Source organism: Eucyclogobius newberryi, unplaced genomic scaffold (genome assembly GCF_026437365.1).
Source record: "Eucyclogobius newberryi isolate DKJ021-1_F unplaced genomic scaffold, fEucNew1.0.hap1 SCAF_19, whole genome shotgun sequence".
Classification (NCBI taxonomy): domain Eukaryota; kingdom Metazoa; phylum Chordata; class Actinopteri; order Gobiiformes; family Gobiidae; genus Eucyclogobius; species Eucyclogobius newberryi.
The window spans coordinates 25114783-25132897 of NW_027315823.1; the positions used below are offsets into that span (position 1 = coordinate 25114783).

General features: G+C 40.4%; 1 protein-coding gene across 2 annotated transcripts in view; it reads right to left on the reverse strand.

Moving 5' to 3' along the window:
- The window catches only part of ca16b (carbonic anhydrase XVI b), a 158675-nt gene that overhangs the window by 2235 nt on the left and 138325 nt on the right, over nucleotides 1-18115 (reverse strand). Inside the window, exons 12-29 of one of the 2 annotated variants that reach the window (XM_072452421.1) lie at nucleotides 17072-17795; nucleotides 16379-16517; nucleotides 15152-15190; nucleotides 14316-14407; nucleotides 12016-12107; nucleotides 9893-9989; nucleotides 9716-9798; nucleotides 9390-9524; nucleotides 9165-9299; nucleotides 7790-7962; nucleotides 7544-7679; nucleotides 5531-5677; nucleotides 4429-4522; nucleotides 2932-3008; nucleotides 2716-2844; nucleotides 1941-2087; nucleotides 1717-1859; nucleotides 433-568 (exon numbers count right to left, since the gene is read on the reverse strand). In XM_072452421.1, the coding sequence (XP_072308522.1) occupies nucleotides 433-568; nucleotides 1717-1859; nucleotides 1941-2087; nucleotides 2716-2844; nucleotides 2932-3008; nucleotides 4429-4522; nucleotides 5531-5677; nucleotides 7544-7679; nucleotides 7790-7962; nucleotides 9165-9299; nucleotides 9390-9524; nucleotides 9716-9798; nucleotides 9893-9989; nucleotides 12016-12107; nucleotides 14316-14407; nucleotides 15152-15190; nucleotides 16379-16517; nucleotides 17072-17795 (2718 nt within the window). The remainder of the gene's footprint in view (nucleotides 1-432; nucleotides 569-1716; nucleotides 1860-1940; nucleotides 2088-2715; nucleotides 2845-2931; nucleotides 3009-4428; nucleotides 4523-5530; nucleotides 5678-7543; nucleotides 7680-7789; nucleotides 7963-9164; nucleotides 9300-9389; nucleotides 9525-9715; nucleotides 9799-9892; nucleotides 9990-12015; nucleotides 12108-14315; nucleotides 14408-15151; nucleotides 15191-16378; nucleotides 16518-17071; nucleotides 17796-18115) is intronic. The other variant, XM_072452422.1, reaches the window with a different exon arrangement.

Sequence of the window (18115 nt, forward strand, 5' to 3'; positions counted from 1 at the left end):
TCAGGGCCCTAAAACATCTAACATAAAAACTACTACATAGAACAGATAGGATTTTTTTTAAAATGATACAAGACTTCTCACAAGTCAACAGTCTATCAGCCGTGTATCATTAAATTATCAAGTAAACATACATTCTATACAAACAAGTAAATATACATTCTTTACAAACAAATACGAATATTTGTTAGGATAATGAACGTGGGTAAAACAAACTTCGCCATCACATTCTGACTTTTAATTCATTTATCGTTTGTTTTGCAATATTATCAGTTCCCCACACCCTTTATGTACTCTTAGAACTGCCAAAGTATACATTATGACTGGATTATTAAATAGAATTACAAAACAGAATAAATAAATGATGATATAAATGTTTGAAATATAAATATCACTTAGTAGGAGTCAGTTTTTTACAATAATTGCAACTCTTACTATATCAGCGAAGACGCCCGGCCTCATGAGGTTGATCATCTTGGCGACCTGATAGATGTCCACCACGCCCTCGTTCTCCAGCTGCTGCGACAGAGTGGTGAGCGCACAGAGCATCCCTGCAGACACGGCCCCGTACCTGCGACGTCAGCAGCAAAATCATTTACATCCTTTGGTGCCTCGCGGAGTCAGTGAAGCTAGTCATTTGCCCCCCCGAGCTAGTATATTTTTCTCTAGGTTTGGAGCAGGCATAACAGGTTCGAAGGCCTCTGATGCGGGAGTGCACTCTAAACTTACTGCCCAACGCAAATGATGCAATGTGGTCATTTTCTCGTCATAAAACACGTCAAAAGTTTAACGACTAAAATAAAACACAGATTAGCATCTCGGTGTGCTTGTGGTGTGTTGTAAATTACAGCAGAAAGAAGCCTGGTGGTTTAAATGGAGCACTAATTGTCAGGGCATCCCGTAATGAAGACTACATGCTGATGCTGCCACTAATCACTCCGTGGCTCGGGGAGAAAGTACATTAACTAAAACTAGAGCTTGTGCATAATTATACGAGGCTAATACCGATTAGGCTAATGTTGATTTTAGTAACAGATGAAATGCAGTATTCAAACCTCAAACCATTTCAGTCTGCAAAAGTCACTTCACAATAGAGTCTATGAAGTCATAATGTAAAACAGAATCAGCGTGGCATAGTATTTAATGATTCTCTTCTAATTATCAGTAATGGACAAAACCATTATTATTATTCTTTAGATTAATAGATTAGTTGCTAGTAGTTGTTTTTACCACACATTTGACCCAGATAAAGCTAAAGTAATGCCACCTGATCGTGATCGAGCATACTTAAGAGTATGTTTTTATAATAAACTAAAAATAAATGTTTCCTTTGTTTTGATTCTTTCTCTTTCTTTGTCTGAACCATAAATCTTCACCTGGTCTGTGTATAGTCCAGATAACAATTATCCGATTACAATATTAGTTGGCAATTACAGTAACCAAATAATCGATTAGTTGCCGTTAATAATAATAATTAACTTGTTTCAGCCCTAATAGCAAGTATTGTGATATCGATATATATATAAAGGCTATTTATAATGTTGCTCCATATGTATGTTCTGATATTTTATCATGCAAATCAATACTTTTCAATACCTAGTTAGCATTGAAATCTTGATATGGTTGATTGATCTGCCCTTCACTGCTCAACAATTGACTAATAATGAATGACTAATAATGCTCATGTATATATTTATTTAGCCGAGACAGGTGACTTACTCATCGTGCACAATAGTGGGGCCGTCCCGTGTCATGGCCTCTTCTTTGATGACACTGATGAGCTCGAACGTGCTGCTGAGCGGGGCGTCTGGGTTTGGCCATTTCGGACATTGGAAATGTCTGACCTCTAACACATAATCGTCCTGTAAAAAGGTATCAAACGCATGTGACTAAAGATAAACGGGTGTGAGGACTGATGAAAGTTAAGTCGGTGGATGGTTTACCTGTGTGGCCTCCAGGATGAAGTCGTGGATGATGATCTGCTCCTCGTTGGACAGGCACAGTCTGTCTTTGCTGATCAGAGTGACAGTGAAGGCAATACAGTTCATGGCCTCCTCACGACTGGGCCAGTACACAAACTCATCCTCCGCCTGGAAAACAAGAGCCAGCCAGAGAATTTGCATTATAATAGATCAAATAAAACAGCTATAATAAAGAGGCTAATCATTGCTAATAGTGTTAGATATCAGATGTATAAGATAGACAACGTTTGAAAATCAAGTATATTGTTTTAAAAAAAGTTTTAATCTTTCAGACAAGTATAAAAAGTAATATTTCTGTGGGTCATTTTACAATTTACTAGACACTTAAACCTTGACTAAAACATTTAAAAACACGGTTTGGCATTTCTGATGGATTTCTAAAATGTCTTCTGATGATCTTTGAGATATACATTTTTGTCAATGTTGCAAATAGTATACATTTAATTTGCTATAGCCTTTTTGTAAAATGCTAGAACTTTATTTTTTATATTATTTTGGAAAGTAAGTTCCTAATTTGTGATTTTTTTCACATGACAATTGTAGAAAAAGATTCAGTTGTAGTCATCTGGACTCCTAAAAACAGATGGCTACAACTGAATATTTTTCTACAATGGAGCCCTCCTGGACGAATGAGGGATTATTTGACATAAATATGTCATATGACATGTTTCAATGACAATGACAAACTTTTTGTGATTCTATTCACTTTTAAGAAAATTCACAGGACATTACATACCAGTCCTTGGTTGTCAGGCAGCATTACAATAATCTGAGCATTGTGGTCCCAAATCATTCTCCAAAAGTCTGTAGTGGTGTGCGGCAAAGGATGCTGGGTAATTATGAACTCGTTGCTCCTGTAGTATCCCTGAGGGGAGAAATGTCGGGGGTTAGTGACAGGCAGGTAAAAGGTTCCCGCAGGATGTAATGGCAGGAAATAGCAGGGGCACTGTACCATTATGTAGGAGGCATTAATATAATCGGTTCCTTTCATCCCGGGCAGAGTGGTGAGGCCGACCCTGGCTCGCTCCGCTGTGAAGAGACGCACAGATTGAAAAAAGCTCATGGCGGCCTTCCCCGATATTGTTCGGCCGATAATGCACACATTCATTACGGCTCCTGCTGTTGCCATAGAAACAAGTATCTCATTTTCCCCCCTCGACCAGGGTTAGAGCCGAGGACGCGCGGAAAGATTAACTTATGGGATTATGGAAATGGTTTCTAATTTTGGAATGGTCCTTAAAGATTCAGACTGGAAGAAGGAAAAGGCGAGGTAAAAAGGTGGAATACAAAAGAGCTATTATTAGAAAAGAGCTTTAGAATACCAACAGTCTTAGGCAATATGAAAGAAACAATTAAAAGAATATCAAAAAGATCACGCATTAGATACAGACTCAGTTGTGATTGTAAACAGGTGCTACCTTTTTAGTACTTTTTACAGGGGGTACTTTTTGCTTCGCTACATTTGAAGGCAGCCATCTGTATTTTCTCAACTACATTTTTGAAAAGGACTAAATATATTTTACTTTACTGTAAAGAAATTGCCGATGGGTCATTTTTTAGCACATCCATAGTTAACAAAATGATACAAATAAAAAACACTCAATTAAATTAGGATATTTATTCAGTTGTTTCGGGTGATCACTGGTTTTGAAACTTGAACATTTCTCAAAATCTGTCTGAAATAACACTGACAATGACGAGCCATTCTGTTCACTTTTGTTTATTGTATTTTCATTTAGTTATTTATCTATGTTATGAGTGTGTGTGTGTGTGTGTGTGTGTGTGTGGTGTGTGTGTGTGTGTGTGTGTGTGGTGTGTGTGTGTGGTGTGTGTGTGTGGTGTTTTACGAATGTATTCATGAACTTTCTTCCATGTATTGTTTTTGTTTTTTCTTGTTGTTATTATTGTTGTTCCTGTTTATTGTCTCTGTTGTACTGTATATGCAAAATTTAAAAAAATAATAATAATCTGTCTGAAATAGTTTTTTACTATGAAAGTACATCAATACTTTTACATAAGTATATTTTTGAATGTCATACTTGAATCTATACTTTCACTTATAGGTGCAGCGAATACCAATGAACCAATGATACCTGCGCAGTGGTCTTGACATTACACTTATTATCTTGTGTCTGGATACCACTTAAGTGCAAACATTTAAATGCTTGGATGCAAATTCTTCCAAAAATGACATCAAATACACGGGCCAAGATTTTTGTTTGCACGAGAGCGCTTCTTTCAATCGTATGAATATTGTGAGCGCCAGCATCTATAAATAATGCTTTTAACCCGAAAGGCCTCGTAACATCACTCGCTTCAGTTTGAAAACCTCCAAGTTCAGAGATAGCAACCGTGTCTTTTACAGCTCCCAGTGTCGATCGTGACCTTGTATGCAGAAAACCGCAGCCTACAGTGTGTGTTATAGCTAATATGAAGACTCTCCACTCACAGGGAACCACGGAGGAGTTGCGGTTCTTTTCCTTGTTACAGTCTTTGTGTGCGCTGAAGCACTCCACGAAGCGCATGTTAGCCTGAGACAGCAGCTGCAGAGCAAACACAGGAAAAAAAAGAACTGGGATGAAAAGAGAAAAATGGCAATACAGAGTTTGAGTCACTGTCAGAGCAAATTAAAATGCTCTATGAATCAGCCTTGTGGTCGTGTGGTTACAGAACAGAACATATGGAAGTGAAGATATGTCATTGTAGGCATTCTGGACACATTAGCATTCTGTCAAAGGTGGTCAAAAAGAAGTATCCTACAACTAGTAATATAAAAAGAAGCACATCCAATCAATTAACAATAGTTTCCTTGATTCACTTTATTTTGCCAGCATTAGTCAAAAGGAGAGTATTTATGCGTTTCAGCTTCTTGTATATGCAACATGTTGAGGATTTTTTTTTTCTTACATTTAAGACATAAAAAGCACAATCAGTAAGATAATTGGAATTGGAAGGTCTCGCCGAGGGTTTTTTGCTCAAATAAAAAGGGAGGGAAATTATGTTTTAATTAGATTAATTCAATAATGAATGATATTTGACTTGTGTGAATGATATTTGACTTGTGTGAATGATATTTGACTTGTGTGCTGCTACATTTTCCCTTTGCCCCAGGTCAGTCTTGAAAAAGAGGTCTCTATCTCAATAGTTAGTGGTATAGTACAGGTAAAGAATACTGCCCCCCCCTTTTTCAACTGGTACTTAACACTGATAGCTTGAAATATTACACTATACATTTTTGTCAACATTAGTCCATAAATTAAAATGTTCCAACTGAAAACTACACAACTATGTCAAATTTGTTATCCTTCTGAACCTGTGGATATTACATATCCAGCACATCAATCATGCATTCACATTTCTATAGTTTCTTTTTTACTGGTGACAGAAAAAACCTCTTTTACAGTTAAAATGTGGACATGGAGCGGCTCCTGTAAACGTATTGTACACAGAGTTAACAAGACTCAGAAGTGAAGGAAGCCTCTCCCTCAGTGGTGGAGCAGTGGTGGAGCTGTGGACACACACGGCTCACCAAAGCACAGCAGAGCACTCACCCTGAACTGTTTCTCCAGTGGAGTGCGGCCGGACGAGTTGGGCGTCAAGATGCTGTTGACATAACTGTGCAGCTGACAGGCGGGCACCTCCGTCTCCCGGCACAGAATGGTCTCCATCAGAGCGTCGTGGATAAAGACGTACTGCTCCTGTACACAAAATATCCACGGGATGAACACAGCATTCCAAAAAGGCAGGGTATTTCGCTTATACGCTATTCAAATGTGTTTTTGCCCCATAGACTAAACTGTGAAAGCTGCACTTTGAGACAAAGGGTTTGGAGAGTTAAAAACTAGGTTAGATAGACTTAAGAAGTTAATTCCTCCTTTATTGGTTTGAAAACCACAAATCTCCTCAACTCTAAGCAAACCTCATCATCAAACAAAGTAACATTATTTGTTAGAAACTTTACTGGCAGAAATATGTGCACTGTGCATACTTGAACGTGGCATAAATGATCAGAACAGCAGACTGGGTTTGTTAACACCTCAGCCAAATGCCAGACCATTTAGGTTAAAAGAAATTATGAAAGCAAGTCTTTCATTCTCTAAAATAGGATTTACATGCTTAATATTCTGAAAGACTATACATAACAATCTGTTATAAAATGTCATTATCCTTGAGAGGATTTTGTACAAAAATACATTTAAAATATTATTTTAAATGTATTTTTGTACTAAATCCTCTCAAGGATTCACAAAACTATTGGTTTAATCAAGGATTTGAGTAGTTGTACGGATAATTTACAAGCAGATTAATCTATTCAAGACCCATTTATTGGAAGGTGTTTGAATAATTCCTTGTTAAGAATTGACAAAGTTTGGAATGGCCGAGTCACCCATAATAATAAAGTATAAGTATGTAGTTAAGTGACACTGATAATTATTAGACAAAATGCTGTGACGACAACATTTCTGCTGATTGTCATATACAGTTTCTCTCTTGATTTGCGGTTTACAGTTGAAATTGTGACGCATGAGATTGCGCTGGAGTTAACAGTTTCCATGGTATTGTTTAAGCACACACTTCTCCGTTAAGTATGTGTTTGCTGTAAAACAGATTCTGCTGCAACACATTGAGTAATTATGGGCTGATTAAACTCTGAAACATCTGTGTATTGTAAATGAGAGAATGCAGCACTCTGCAATGACTTTTTATTGCTTAGTTTAAATCACAATTTGCTTACAGATGTATCCAGACTAATGAGGACACCCTCTGTCATTGCAGTCACAATAAGAATGGACGTGCCTTTCCATCAATTATTTAGACTCACCAATAATAACAATAGTTTTATGTAATGTACACTGCAGGAGCTAAGCCATATAATTCACACAGCCAAAATCTGGAGGGCAAGACAATGTCCCTCCATTTGTACTGTAAAGTTTGTCTACATAAAATGTGCATCAGCAAATCCTGTTAATCAGATGTGGTTTTCAGGAATAATAAAATGGCTGTAATAAAGTACCATCTGGACTGCATTTCTGCTTACAAGCCCCAAAATGTAACTGAAGTTGACTTTTACTTTCAAGTACAACCAAACACAGCACAGTTCAGATTTTGAGTAGCTCCTCCAAACAACATTATAATGGTACTTGTAGTATCTGTCTGACAAGGGCAGAAATGGCTTACAGCGTGAGTGATTTTCCCCACAAGTAACTCGAATCAATATTGGAGTTGAATTGAAATAAAGTTTTCCATTTTTTGTGTGTTGATGAAAAGTTTTTATTCCTTGTAATCTAGCATTAATAATAATGACATTGATCTTTAGCTTCTGTTAGAATATTTTATATGTTTTCCTGAGCATGTCTCTCCCCAAATGTTTCCCTTTTACATTCCACTGCTGTTTGTTTGCCATGGAACTGGTGCAACTGTGACCTTTAGCTGGGCTCAGACCATTAAATGAAATAGCTTTCCAAAGCTCCACATCCATCTTTAAATCACATTTGATCTTTTCAGCATTAAGAGCAGTAATGTGCCCCCAGCCCACGCCCCACTCCACGCCCGAACCCCCTTACCTCTGTTTGGACCAGGTAGTTACGTTGTGTGCGGATATGTTTTAGGAAATCCAGGATGCTCACTGTGCTTTTGTCCTTGATCTGTTGCAGCATGCTGTCAATGGCAATATATGTTCCTGTGCGGCCAACCCCTGCACTGTAAAATACAATAGAAAGCCTGTGAGCACCAGAGATGACCTACAGGGGGAGCTCTTAACCACAAACTACATATTAACAGATACATTCATTTATCTCCTATAGTGGTACCTGCAGTGCACCAGGACAGGGCCCATGTCCGCATTGCGAGCTGAAGACGAGCGCTCGATAAAGGTGAGGACAGGGAGGGTGTACTCGGGAACGCCCATGTCAGGCCACTGCGTGTAGTGATACTGCACCACCGTGCGCTCGTTCTGTCGGCCTTTGGGGTTCCCCTTCTGACCCTGGCAAACAACAATACAGAGCAATGAGTATAAGATCTGATGGGGGAGAAGTGGAGGGCATTCTTGGCATTTGGCTAATCTTTGTGTGTTGAAATTCAGAGACAGCAATAGGACTGGCAGCGTATGAGTCGTGGTGTATCGAGGTACCTGTCAATACAAAAACTAGAAATGAAACTAGACACTAATTACAGGACTAAATCTGACTTTTACAAGACGGTTTTAGAAAGTGGAACCAGTACAAGATTGCATGATAATAGTGAAGGAACTATTATTTTGTGTTTTCTTCATCCAGCCATCTTCATATGCTTATCCGGGGTCGAGTAGAGGGGACAGCAGTCTAAGCAGGGACTCCCTGACTTCCTTCACTCCAGACACTTCCTCCAGCATTCCCAGGCCAGCTGAGCAACATAGTCCCTCCAGCGTGTCCGGGGTCTTCCGATCACCGACAGCTCTGCCCCTCTAACCCTAACCCGGGGCCCGTGGGGAAAGACCCGGCCACCAGACGCTCGCAGACGAGGCCTGGCTCCAGGATGGGGCCCAGGTAATGCCAATGCGAGCGACGTAACTGGCCTTGGTTTTCTTTGGTCAAGTCTCATTTTCATCATATTGTCGTATAAAAATTGGTATTGAATATCAAGCCTTTTTCTAAGTTTGACATTTTTGTTTGTATTGGTATTGTTGCTTATTATTGATTGCAACTTTTAAAAAAAGATAGTATAATAATAGAAGTATTGTGTCATACATTTCTATCCTTTTTTAGAAATGTATGACACAAGAAGCATTTGGATGCACATTGGGGGCAGCATCAGTCTGCTGAACTTCATAGTTTACTAAGAACATACATCACCGTTTAATAATCATCATCATCATCATATCCGGTAATAACACTGAGCACCTCAGGGACCGGCCTCCTGCTGGGGCCAGAGTCAGGATTAAACATGGGGAATCAGTGTTTCAGTTTTATTATCAAAACTAGAACAGTCTCCCTGAAGATGTGAGACAGGCCTCTACTCTGACAATGTTGTTTGTTTAGCTGTGCATACTTAATGACAAACGATTTTATCTGCACTATTTTCTTTTATGTCTTTATATGTTTTGTATGTAAAGCGCTTTGCCCTGTGTATGAATTGTGCTCTACAAACAAACTTGTCTAAAGTTGGGTAAACATTCAAGTATTTTAGCCTGACATAATAGTGGTGTACCTTCTTGACTTTAGTGTTCCTTATATGGAAATTCCTCAGTGTGTAGCAGGCGTGGACTTGGGTGTTCTTCAGTGTCACTACAATGTTCCCATACTGTTCACTGTTCTCCGTCGGCCAGTACTGGTCACATTTACGCTTTAGAAAAAAAATAATAAAAAAATAAACGCATGCATTAGAAAGTTACGTGATTAAATACATTAACTCAAGAGGCAGAAATGAACTCACTCGTCCTTTCTCCACTAGGTTTGTGATCATCACTATAATGCAAGTATTCTGCTCCCAAACCATCCTCCAAAAGTCTTCAAATGTTGACTTGAGAGGACCTTGAGCTGCAATGTAAGCTCTGGGCTGGTTGTAGCCCTGAAATAAAAAGCAAAAACTGATTTTCTAAGATATGTATTATAAATAACTTGCACGTCAAAACAAGCAGTGCATTTCAAAATCAGATATTAAACTTGAGTTGCTTCCAAAAACAGCCAAAAGATATGGCCGATAAAATAAAACCACAGAAGGATCTCGCCACACAGGATCAAGCATTGTACAGTACTCACATCCACATAGTTGGCGTTAATATAATCTGAGTGTTTGGCATCTTTTCCGGCTAGAGCTCGCAGCTTCACTCTGCTGTGGTCATCTGGGAACAGAAAAGGCACTAGTGAAGTATATGTTTATAGACATAATACGTAATTGATCCGAGCTGAAATAACAGTGTTTTCCAGCTGACTCACAAGCTACGATGTTGATGTATCTGTTTTTGTGCTTGTTGTCGGGATGATTGGAGTGCTCTGCTGTGATTTTCAGGTCGGCTGTGCAGCGCTGGACCTCCTGGAGAGACCAAAACACACATATTAGGAGCATTTCATTACCGTTAACTATGAATCAAATGTGCCAATGTGAGCCAGGCAGTGCAAAATAAGCAGAGAAATGCTTCCAGCTCCTGCTCTTTCTTTCCCTTTCCCTCTTTCTCTCTCTCCTTTTTTTTACGGTATAGCGTAAAACACATACTTTGAAGACGTACAACTACAGGAGCTGGTGGTAATGTAACACTTCATGGATACAAAAAACGCCATGAAACACCAAAGAAGAAGAAACGTTTTCCGTATTGGCTCACATTCAGTGCTTGGTCAGTCAAGGACACTCCAGCAGTGCAGATGCTTGGTGACAGAGATTTGAAGTTGTGACCTATAAGTCCCAATTCCCCTCAAATAAAACCACTCTGCAGACACATCAACAGCATTTGTAAAGGGCGGTGTGGGGCACGTGCTGTTTTGCATCAAATGACCCCAATTAGCAGGCCTCCTCTGGGACGAACCTTGTGCCCTTGTTTCTTAACCTGGTGGAACAGCGAGTGTGCTTTCATCCAGAAACACAGCAGACAGCGCCGCTCTAATTAACCCCAGTCCGTCTTGATCTTTTGCGTTCCTACTGCCATATGTTCACGATCAGAAGACGTTCACACACTGAATCAGATCTCCAAGTGTAGGGCTCCAAACCGGGCCAGATATATGTGCGGGTGATGCTGTTACTTTTCCAAACTGTAAATATGCAATGGCAGCAGCTATTTCTAATTTTATGACCAATTGCAGCTCATTTATTTTTTATACCAGAGCTCCATGCTGTAATGCACACTATGGAGAGCAGTGAATGAAGGTGCAATGTAATTCAATTAAACATTCTTGCAAAGTTGCCATGTAATGATCAAGATAGAAGGCCAGACAAACTTGAATGGGTAAATATTTAGGAGTATATATATATTTGAAGTTTTCCGGTAAACATGTGACTTTCTGTATGTTAGAAGCCGACAAACACCAAAGTGCTACATTTGATGTGCGTCAAAAACATGAGTCAACACACACTAAAAGCAGTGCGTCGCGGCTCTTCAAAAGGTTTGAAATCAACTGTGGGGGCAGTTCAAATAGGATTTTATCTGCAGATTACTGAAAAAAGAGAGACACAGCGTGAGGCTATATCTTTTCGGAGAGGAAAGACGAAGGTTTGAGCAGGTAACGGTGAATTTAATCCAGAGACAAGAGTTTTCTGTGCATGGAGAAAAACGAGAGAAGAGCAGGTGCTTTCTCTGGCTCCTGCTGCTCGTGCCTCTCCTTCAAGTTTACAGCGTTCCTTCTGTCAGTCACAGTGCAGAGATCTGTCTGTACTCACCACAGATGTGAAGAAAGCATGCGTTTTAGGCCGCGGCCCCGGCCCCAACTCAACAGGTTCTATGTGTGGCGCATGAGAGGCGCTTATAGAAAGGAATGGATAATATTTGGCCACGTGGCAAAGCGTCCCGTGTGCGTTGGTCTTAATTGAGCTTTTAATTAGGGCTGCACAGTTTTGGAAATGATGGCGATATGCAATATGGCTGTCAAGTAAAGCGATATCAATATGATTGCAATATTTTGATATGCTTTTTATCATAATAATTTCAGCTATGGTAAAAGAAACATTTGTTCATGTATGTATGCATTAGTCAAAAGAAAACTTAACAGACAAAAACAAGAGCAAAACAAGGCTAATTTATAAAATCAGCCTTTTTCAACATTTTACTTTTAAAAACAGTACATTTCCGTCAAATAGAGGACCTTGCGATTTATTTACTTTGCTGCAATATTGATTATTGCATTAGCCAATATTGTGAAATTGATACTTTCTCGATATAATATGCAGCCCTACTATTGATGTTACTAAATAAACATCAATAGTAGGGCTCTATGGTACATTTTTGGTAAATTTCCCTACTCCCCTGTGTTTACTGTAGAAATGTATTCCTCCCTCAGATCAGTGAACATTGTGTGTCTGTCAGATCCCAGCCTCACACTAAAGTGTCATGTTACGGACAGGCAGGATTTACCTCGAACTCCTCGGAGAAGCCCTGCAGGTTGTTCTTGTACAACTCCATCACGTGCTTAATAAACTGCTTCACAGGGACGGCCTCCATGTCGTCTGCAACACACACACAGTTAGCACGCTGCAATGATCAGGGCTCAAGCTAAAACACTGCAAGCTATGGACTGGATTTTTTTCTTGTTGTTTGCGTGCGTGGCTATGTCTTCTGGCGACACATAAGAGTCTGATGCCATAAATCATTTTTCGATTCTTATGCAACCAGCCAGCAAATGTAAAGCACGGTTTGTTAACCTCTAATCAGACGCCTGCAGTGACTTGAAATGAAACACAGAAAAGGGAAAGAAAAGAAAGGCTGTTATTTGCATGCACAAAATGCCATTTCCAAATGCAACAGGTTTAACTTGCAAAAACAATATTGGTTTGCTAAGTAAAATTTAAATAAAACAAAAGGTTCAATATGTATTATGCTACGAGTTTGTTTACTTTGAATTTGTGGATGGATTACATATATCCACAACTGTCTGGACTGGGACAGCAACAAAAAAGAACTGTTTTATAGTTTAACGTTTTAGAGCGCTGACAAAATTCGAATAAGAATTTTCACTTAGCCTAATGTTTTAAGATGCTAAATACTAGGGGTGAGCGACATTGACGAAAAGGAATATTGATTGGACATAGAGTGCGCGTGGAGAGTTTATCACAAATTTGACTGTGCGTACCCTCACAAAGAATTCTGCAGGCGTCCCAGTCTCTTTGGACATTTGATTAGTTGCAAATCATTTGGTTGCACAGTTACAACTTCAGTGAAATGCTTTCCCTGCTCTTAAGATATAATGCTTTTGTCTTTTAGTCTGCTGACAAAATATATCAGTTTTAACACTTCTTTAACTTAATAACAAAAATAAACTATATTACATTGATGTATGTAATCGTCTTAAAAAAATTATGTGTTTCAGAACGTTTTAGCATTCGTAGCAGGGAGCATCTGAGCAATTTAGCAAATAATGGGTTTCATGGCACAAAAGAGGATGTTTGATCAGTCCGGTCACCATTTTTCTAGCTCCATAGCGTGGAGGACCCAGGTGCCAGTCGAAGCCAATGTTTAAAGTAAAACATCCACGCAGCTGGGCCCTGGAGGACTCCTATTTGCCTCAGCGGTTTCAACAGAAAAGGTGACATTGTGGTCATAAATCTGTTCATTTATCAAAGCGTCTCGGCTCTATTAGAATAAAGGGGCTTAGGAGTGCGATGAGTTCACAGAATCGCAAAGGGTGAAATTTGGTTTCAGGACCAAGATATTAAGATGAACTAGGCTTCATTAGTCAGCTAAATGCTTAACAATATATAAAATAGTACCGCACTATGTTCTTCACACATCGCGGGATTGATCATTTGCTTCATTCTGTTATTGACATTTCAAAATCTAATCATGGACAATGCAAACACAGGCTGTAAAAGCCACTCTCCTATCAATTTTACACATCGATATTTTATTGCAAAGTCATGAAGGAACTCAAGTTTAAAATCGCTTTGGGCCCTGTTGAACTAAATACATGTGAACGAGAAGAAAAGAAGACGGATAATGAAAGGTATGGATGTGGAATCGATACAGGCATCATCACTGCTCTGATATTACAGAGCTGGTATGTCCCCGAGCGGGGGAGAGTAAAGCTTCATATTGACAAACTGCCTACACTTGCCTTTCACATCACTAAAGTCTAAAGAAGAAACTTGCTACTTGGACAAAAAGGCATTCTGCATAGAAGTAAAAACAGAACCGCACTCAATTAAGTTTATCGTGTCAATACAGCATCATCATACAACCATTTCATGAAAATATAGTATGTGTAATCATTTCTCGTATTAAACTAAATGCTAAAGACGTCTGTTGCTACATCTACAGGGCTATTTAGCATTCGTAAAACCTGCAATAAACGTTTCATTCTGATAACAGAGTCCCTCTGACGCGGACTAATATTGAGTTTCTATTTACCACAATAGCAGGAAACAAAGCTGCTGCTCTTAAGGAGTTTTTATTGGATCGGTTTCATTTCAACTGCAAAGAAATACATTAGATCCACAATACTATTTCACTGTGTATTAAACCATTTTACTTAGCATTATTGGTTTTTAGAGGTTATCTAATTGCACAACAATGACACGGTCTTAGTTTTTTCACCATAAGACCATAAGACATATGCATTTGAATACACCAAACGTTGTTAAAATAAGAATGAAACTTTATATACAATACATACTTGAACAGCAGTGCAAAAGTACAAGATTGCATGAAGATTGCCTTACCTGGGATTGGGATGACAGGTATGTTCTCATTGGCCACCACCCTTGGGGAGCTGCTCTCCTCCACGTAAAAGTGAGCGGTCTGGAAAAACCTCCTGGATGGACACAGAAAGCCACAGTGAAACTAACACCACAGCCACACATGAAGTCACAGGGTAGTCTATTAGGGAGTCGTTATCCCATTGTTCTCAGATCCGGTCTGTCAACATGAGCGGCTGAATGCCGAGTACAATGACATGGGAACAGGAGCAAACTGCTAATGAAAAGTCCCCAGTACGCAGGACACAGCTGATTGCTCGCAGATAGTGCTCTTGTCGATGAGGAGATAGAGGAAAAGCATTGCGAGCTGCAACAGGGACAAGGTAAACAACCCACAGCTACACAACACAGCTGCTGCTAAAATTAGCTTTTCTCAAACTAATCCAAACACGATCTCTCTGCAGGGCATCAATAACCCATCAAGATGATGGCTATCTGATCCATACGGAAGAAGAACCATTTCAGCAGGACATTTCTTATAGACAGCCTGCTGCCGATGCTCAGAGTAGATTTAGAAAGTAAAAAGGTGTGAAGTTTGAGATGAAAGTTCATGATATGAACCCAACTTCAGGCAAGAAATATTTCTCTCTAAAGTGGGATTTACCGAATAAAAAGCAAAGAGTACAGAGTGCACAGACCACTCAAGCGTTCGAATATGTGAACCGATTTTAACAAATACTATAAGTAAATGTTAATGTTCCTCCATCACCAAATATACGGTACAGTAGGATATGCATGCAGACAAAACATTCATTTGATAACTAAAACAGCAGAAGCCTGTGAATCTGGTCCTGTCCTACCTGTATTTGATGCAGAGCAGGGAGCAGATATTGGTCATTCTTTAGGACAGACAGCACAGAAGGATGGAGAGGAGTAGAAAGAGGAGTGTTAGGAGGAGGGGAACACAGAGGTTTGCATCACTACCCCCTGCCCTAATGGCTCCCTATGGGCGCACATGTGATGGAGCTAACTAGCTGCATGCACTACACCAGCTCCCCCGAGGGCAAAGGTGCCGTGTGCGCGATGGAAACTGCAAATATGTTTCACTTTGTATGCCGATAGAGATCATGCAGGATAAGCCAAGTATAAAACTGTTTATAGTAGTTTAGAGTATTATACAGTCTGATACTGATGCTGTGTGGAGAAAGGCTGCACTCAAATGGCTAAACTGTTGCTAAGAAAGGCTTTCAGAGCATGAAGAGTGTGAACGGGTTATTTCATCCTCAATCATGCTCTTGTCCCTGGGGGAAGTGTGTGTTGTCTGAACTGTCTGGACTGTCACAACAACAGCTGTGATGGCCATGTCTAATATCCCAGCAGCCCCTGCTCTTACCACCACTACAGTCAATTACACAAGCTTATTCTGTAAACTTACATTTACATAGATCGTACTTGAATAATTGCATTTCTCTCTAATTATTATTATTTAATACATTTTAGACAGCATGTATTAGTTACATAAACAGCGGTTTTCCACAGACTTGAGACCAGCAGATGAAATGGTCCGTAGTGCTATTTGTAACTCATTAACTATCCCACGTGTGCCAGTGGGTTGGCCTGTGTAATTACCGGGTGTCCAATGGCAGGGCTGGAAAGCAGCCCAGCAGATGAAGACACAGCTGGGACTCTGCTGCCAGTGGAGAGCCTTCAGGACTCCAGTGATAACTGAGGTGGATGATAGTTTCATGTGCAGTGTGCAAGTCAGAGCGGCCAAGAAAACAGCGTACCCCAGAAAACCCCAGAAAATGACAACTAATGTAAAGAGATGAGACCGGCGCGACAAGCTCCATCCAAGCAGGTGTGAATGTGTGGTGCAGAAACGGGAAAATGCAGTAACTCAACCAGGCATAACGCTTTTGTTATCAACACAATGTATGGATAAAGACTGCCCCGTCATTGACACCAGTGTAATGAGAACACGGCCAGAAGGCTCAGTGTCTGGGACTAAAGCCAGATTGAGGTCCTTCAGGTTTGACCGTGTCTTCTCTTCAATATCAGCTAAGACTTTTGAACTTTCATACACTTACCTCCAATAGACCATCACAATAAGCAGCATAATGAGGCAGAGCATTGTAAGTGCAGACACCACCACTAGGGGCACTATCCACACCATCCGTCCCATCCCAGGCTGTGGGATCAGGGTCACATCCGATAAACTTGTCCTGTCTGACAGATAAAGTAAACAAGAAATGATGGATTATATTTAAAGTGATTTTCCATTTTACTAGTTTAGTTAGTTTGTTAGTGAATGAAAGGTCAAAACCAGTACAAACAAACAAATATGTAAGTGATTTAAAAATATATTTATTTTTGTTTTAATTATTTGTTCTGAATTAAAAAGAATAATGATACATTCCTGTGAATACTGGGTACAGCAGAAGGTGTAAATTGCAAATGCATATATTGTCAAAGTGTTAAAAAGGCAATAAATCAGCTTGTATTTCATGACAATTATTTGTCTAAAGAACTCTCCTTGTCTAAAGAACCCTAAAACACAGTGCAGGCTGAAAGCTATTCCTCGCGGCACAGTGCCTCTGGCACATCTTAGTTTTGCCTGCAGGCCTCAGCGTTGTAGTGACAAAAGCCTGGAGCAGTGTCTTTGACGGGGAGGGAACATTGAAGTTACACTCTTAAATTGAGTTATTAGTTGTGCCGTGTTGGGCTGTATGTTTCTGTCAATAGAAGTTGGGGGACACATGCATCAGTGTTTGTGCTCTTACCGGTGTGGACTGAAAAAGGCCAGTTGTTATTGTTCTTTGGGGCCACAGTGGAGCTCTGCGGGATCTGCATCTCCCCACTGTCACTGTACGTGTCCAGACTGTGCTCTGTGTGAGTGTCTATAGGAACCAGCTCCAGGCCCCTGGTGCTGTCCTGTGCTGTAGTACAATGCTCCGTCGTGGGTCCCAGTCCTTTCCGCTTGGCGGTGGGTGCTGGGGTGGGTGCAGTGTGCTCCTGGGCCACAGTGCTATTATCTCGTTTTTCCTCATTGGTGGGCACAGATTTGGGCTTCTTCTTCTTCTCCTCTTCTTCCTCCTCCTCCTGCTCTCCTTCTTTCTCCCCTTCCTCGTCCTCCTCTTGCTCTCCCTCCTTCTGGCGCTCCTCTGTGGGTGCTTCGGTCTCGGGGCCTGGTTGGGTTGGGCCCTGCTCTGTGCTGGATGGAGCTGTGGGTGGGACAGTGGAGGTGCTGGGGTTCTGGGTGGCCTGAGGCGCGTGGGTGGGCCAGGCCGAACTGGGCAGAGAAGAGATGACCCCTCCGCCCACTCCCAAACCTGCCAGAAGGGTGCTAGTCACCACTGATGCCACAGTGGCCTGGGAGCCGCTGGAGGAGGGTCCCATCCCCGTCGCCATGGAGACAATAGAGAAATGGATGCCAGAGGAAGTCCACGTGGAGGAGCCTGAACTTATAGGAGCCATGTCTGCGGAAGAGGCCGGAGACAGAGTGGGCTGCGGATAAGAAGAGGAAAACATGTAAGATATACAACATAGTATAGAACTAAAAATAATGAATGGGTTTACATGCACACCAAAATATCCGACGCCTGGACCGTTAAGATGAATTAAATGACATGCAAACCACAAAATCTGATCTGAGTATGAGAGGGACCATGAACACAGAGAAATCATCTGATTTGGCTGTTTACGTTTTAATATTATTATTTCATATTTTTCTAACACAAATAATCTTATAATAAAACTGAAACAATTTAGTGCACATGAAACCACCACTGATCAAATGAATACAAGTACAAGTAGCTGTGTGAACT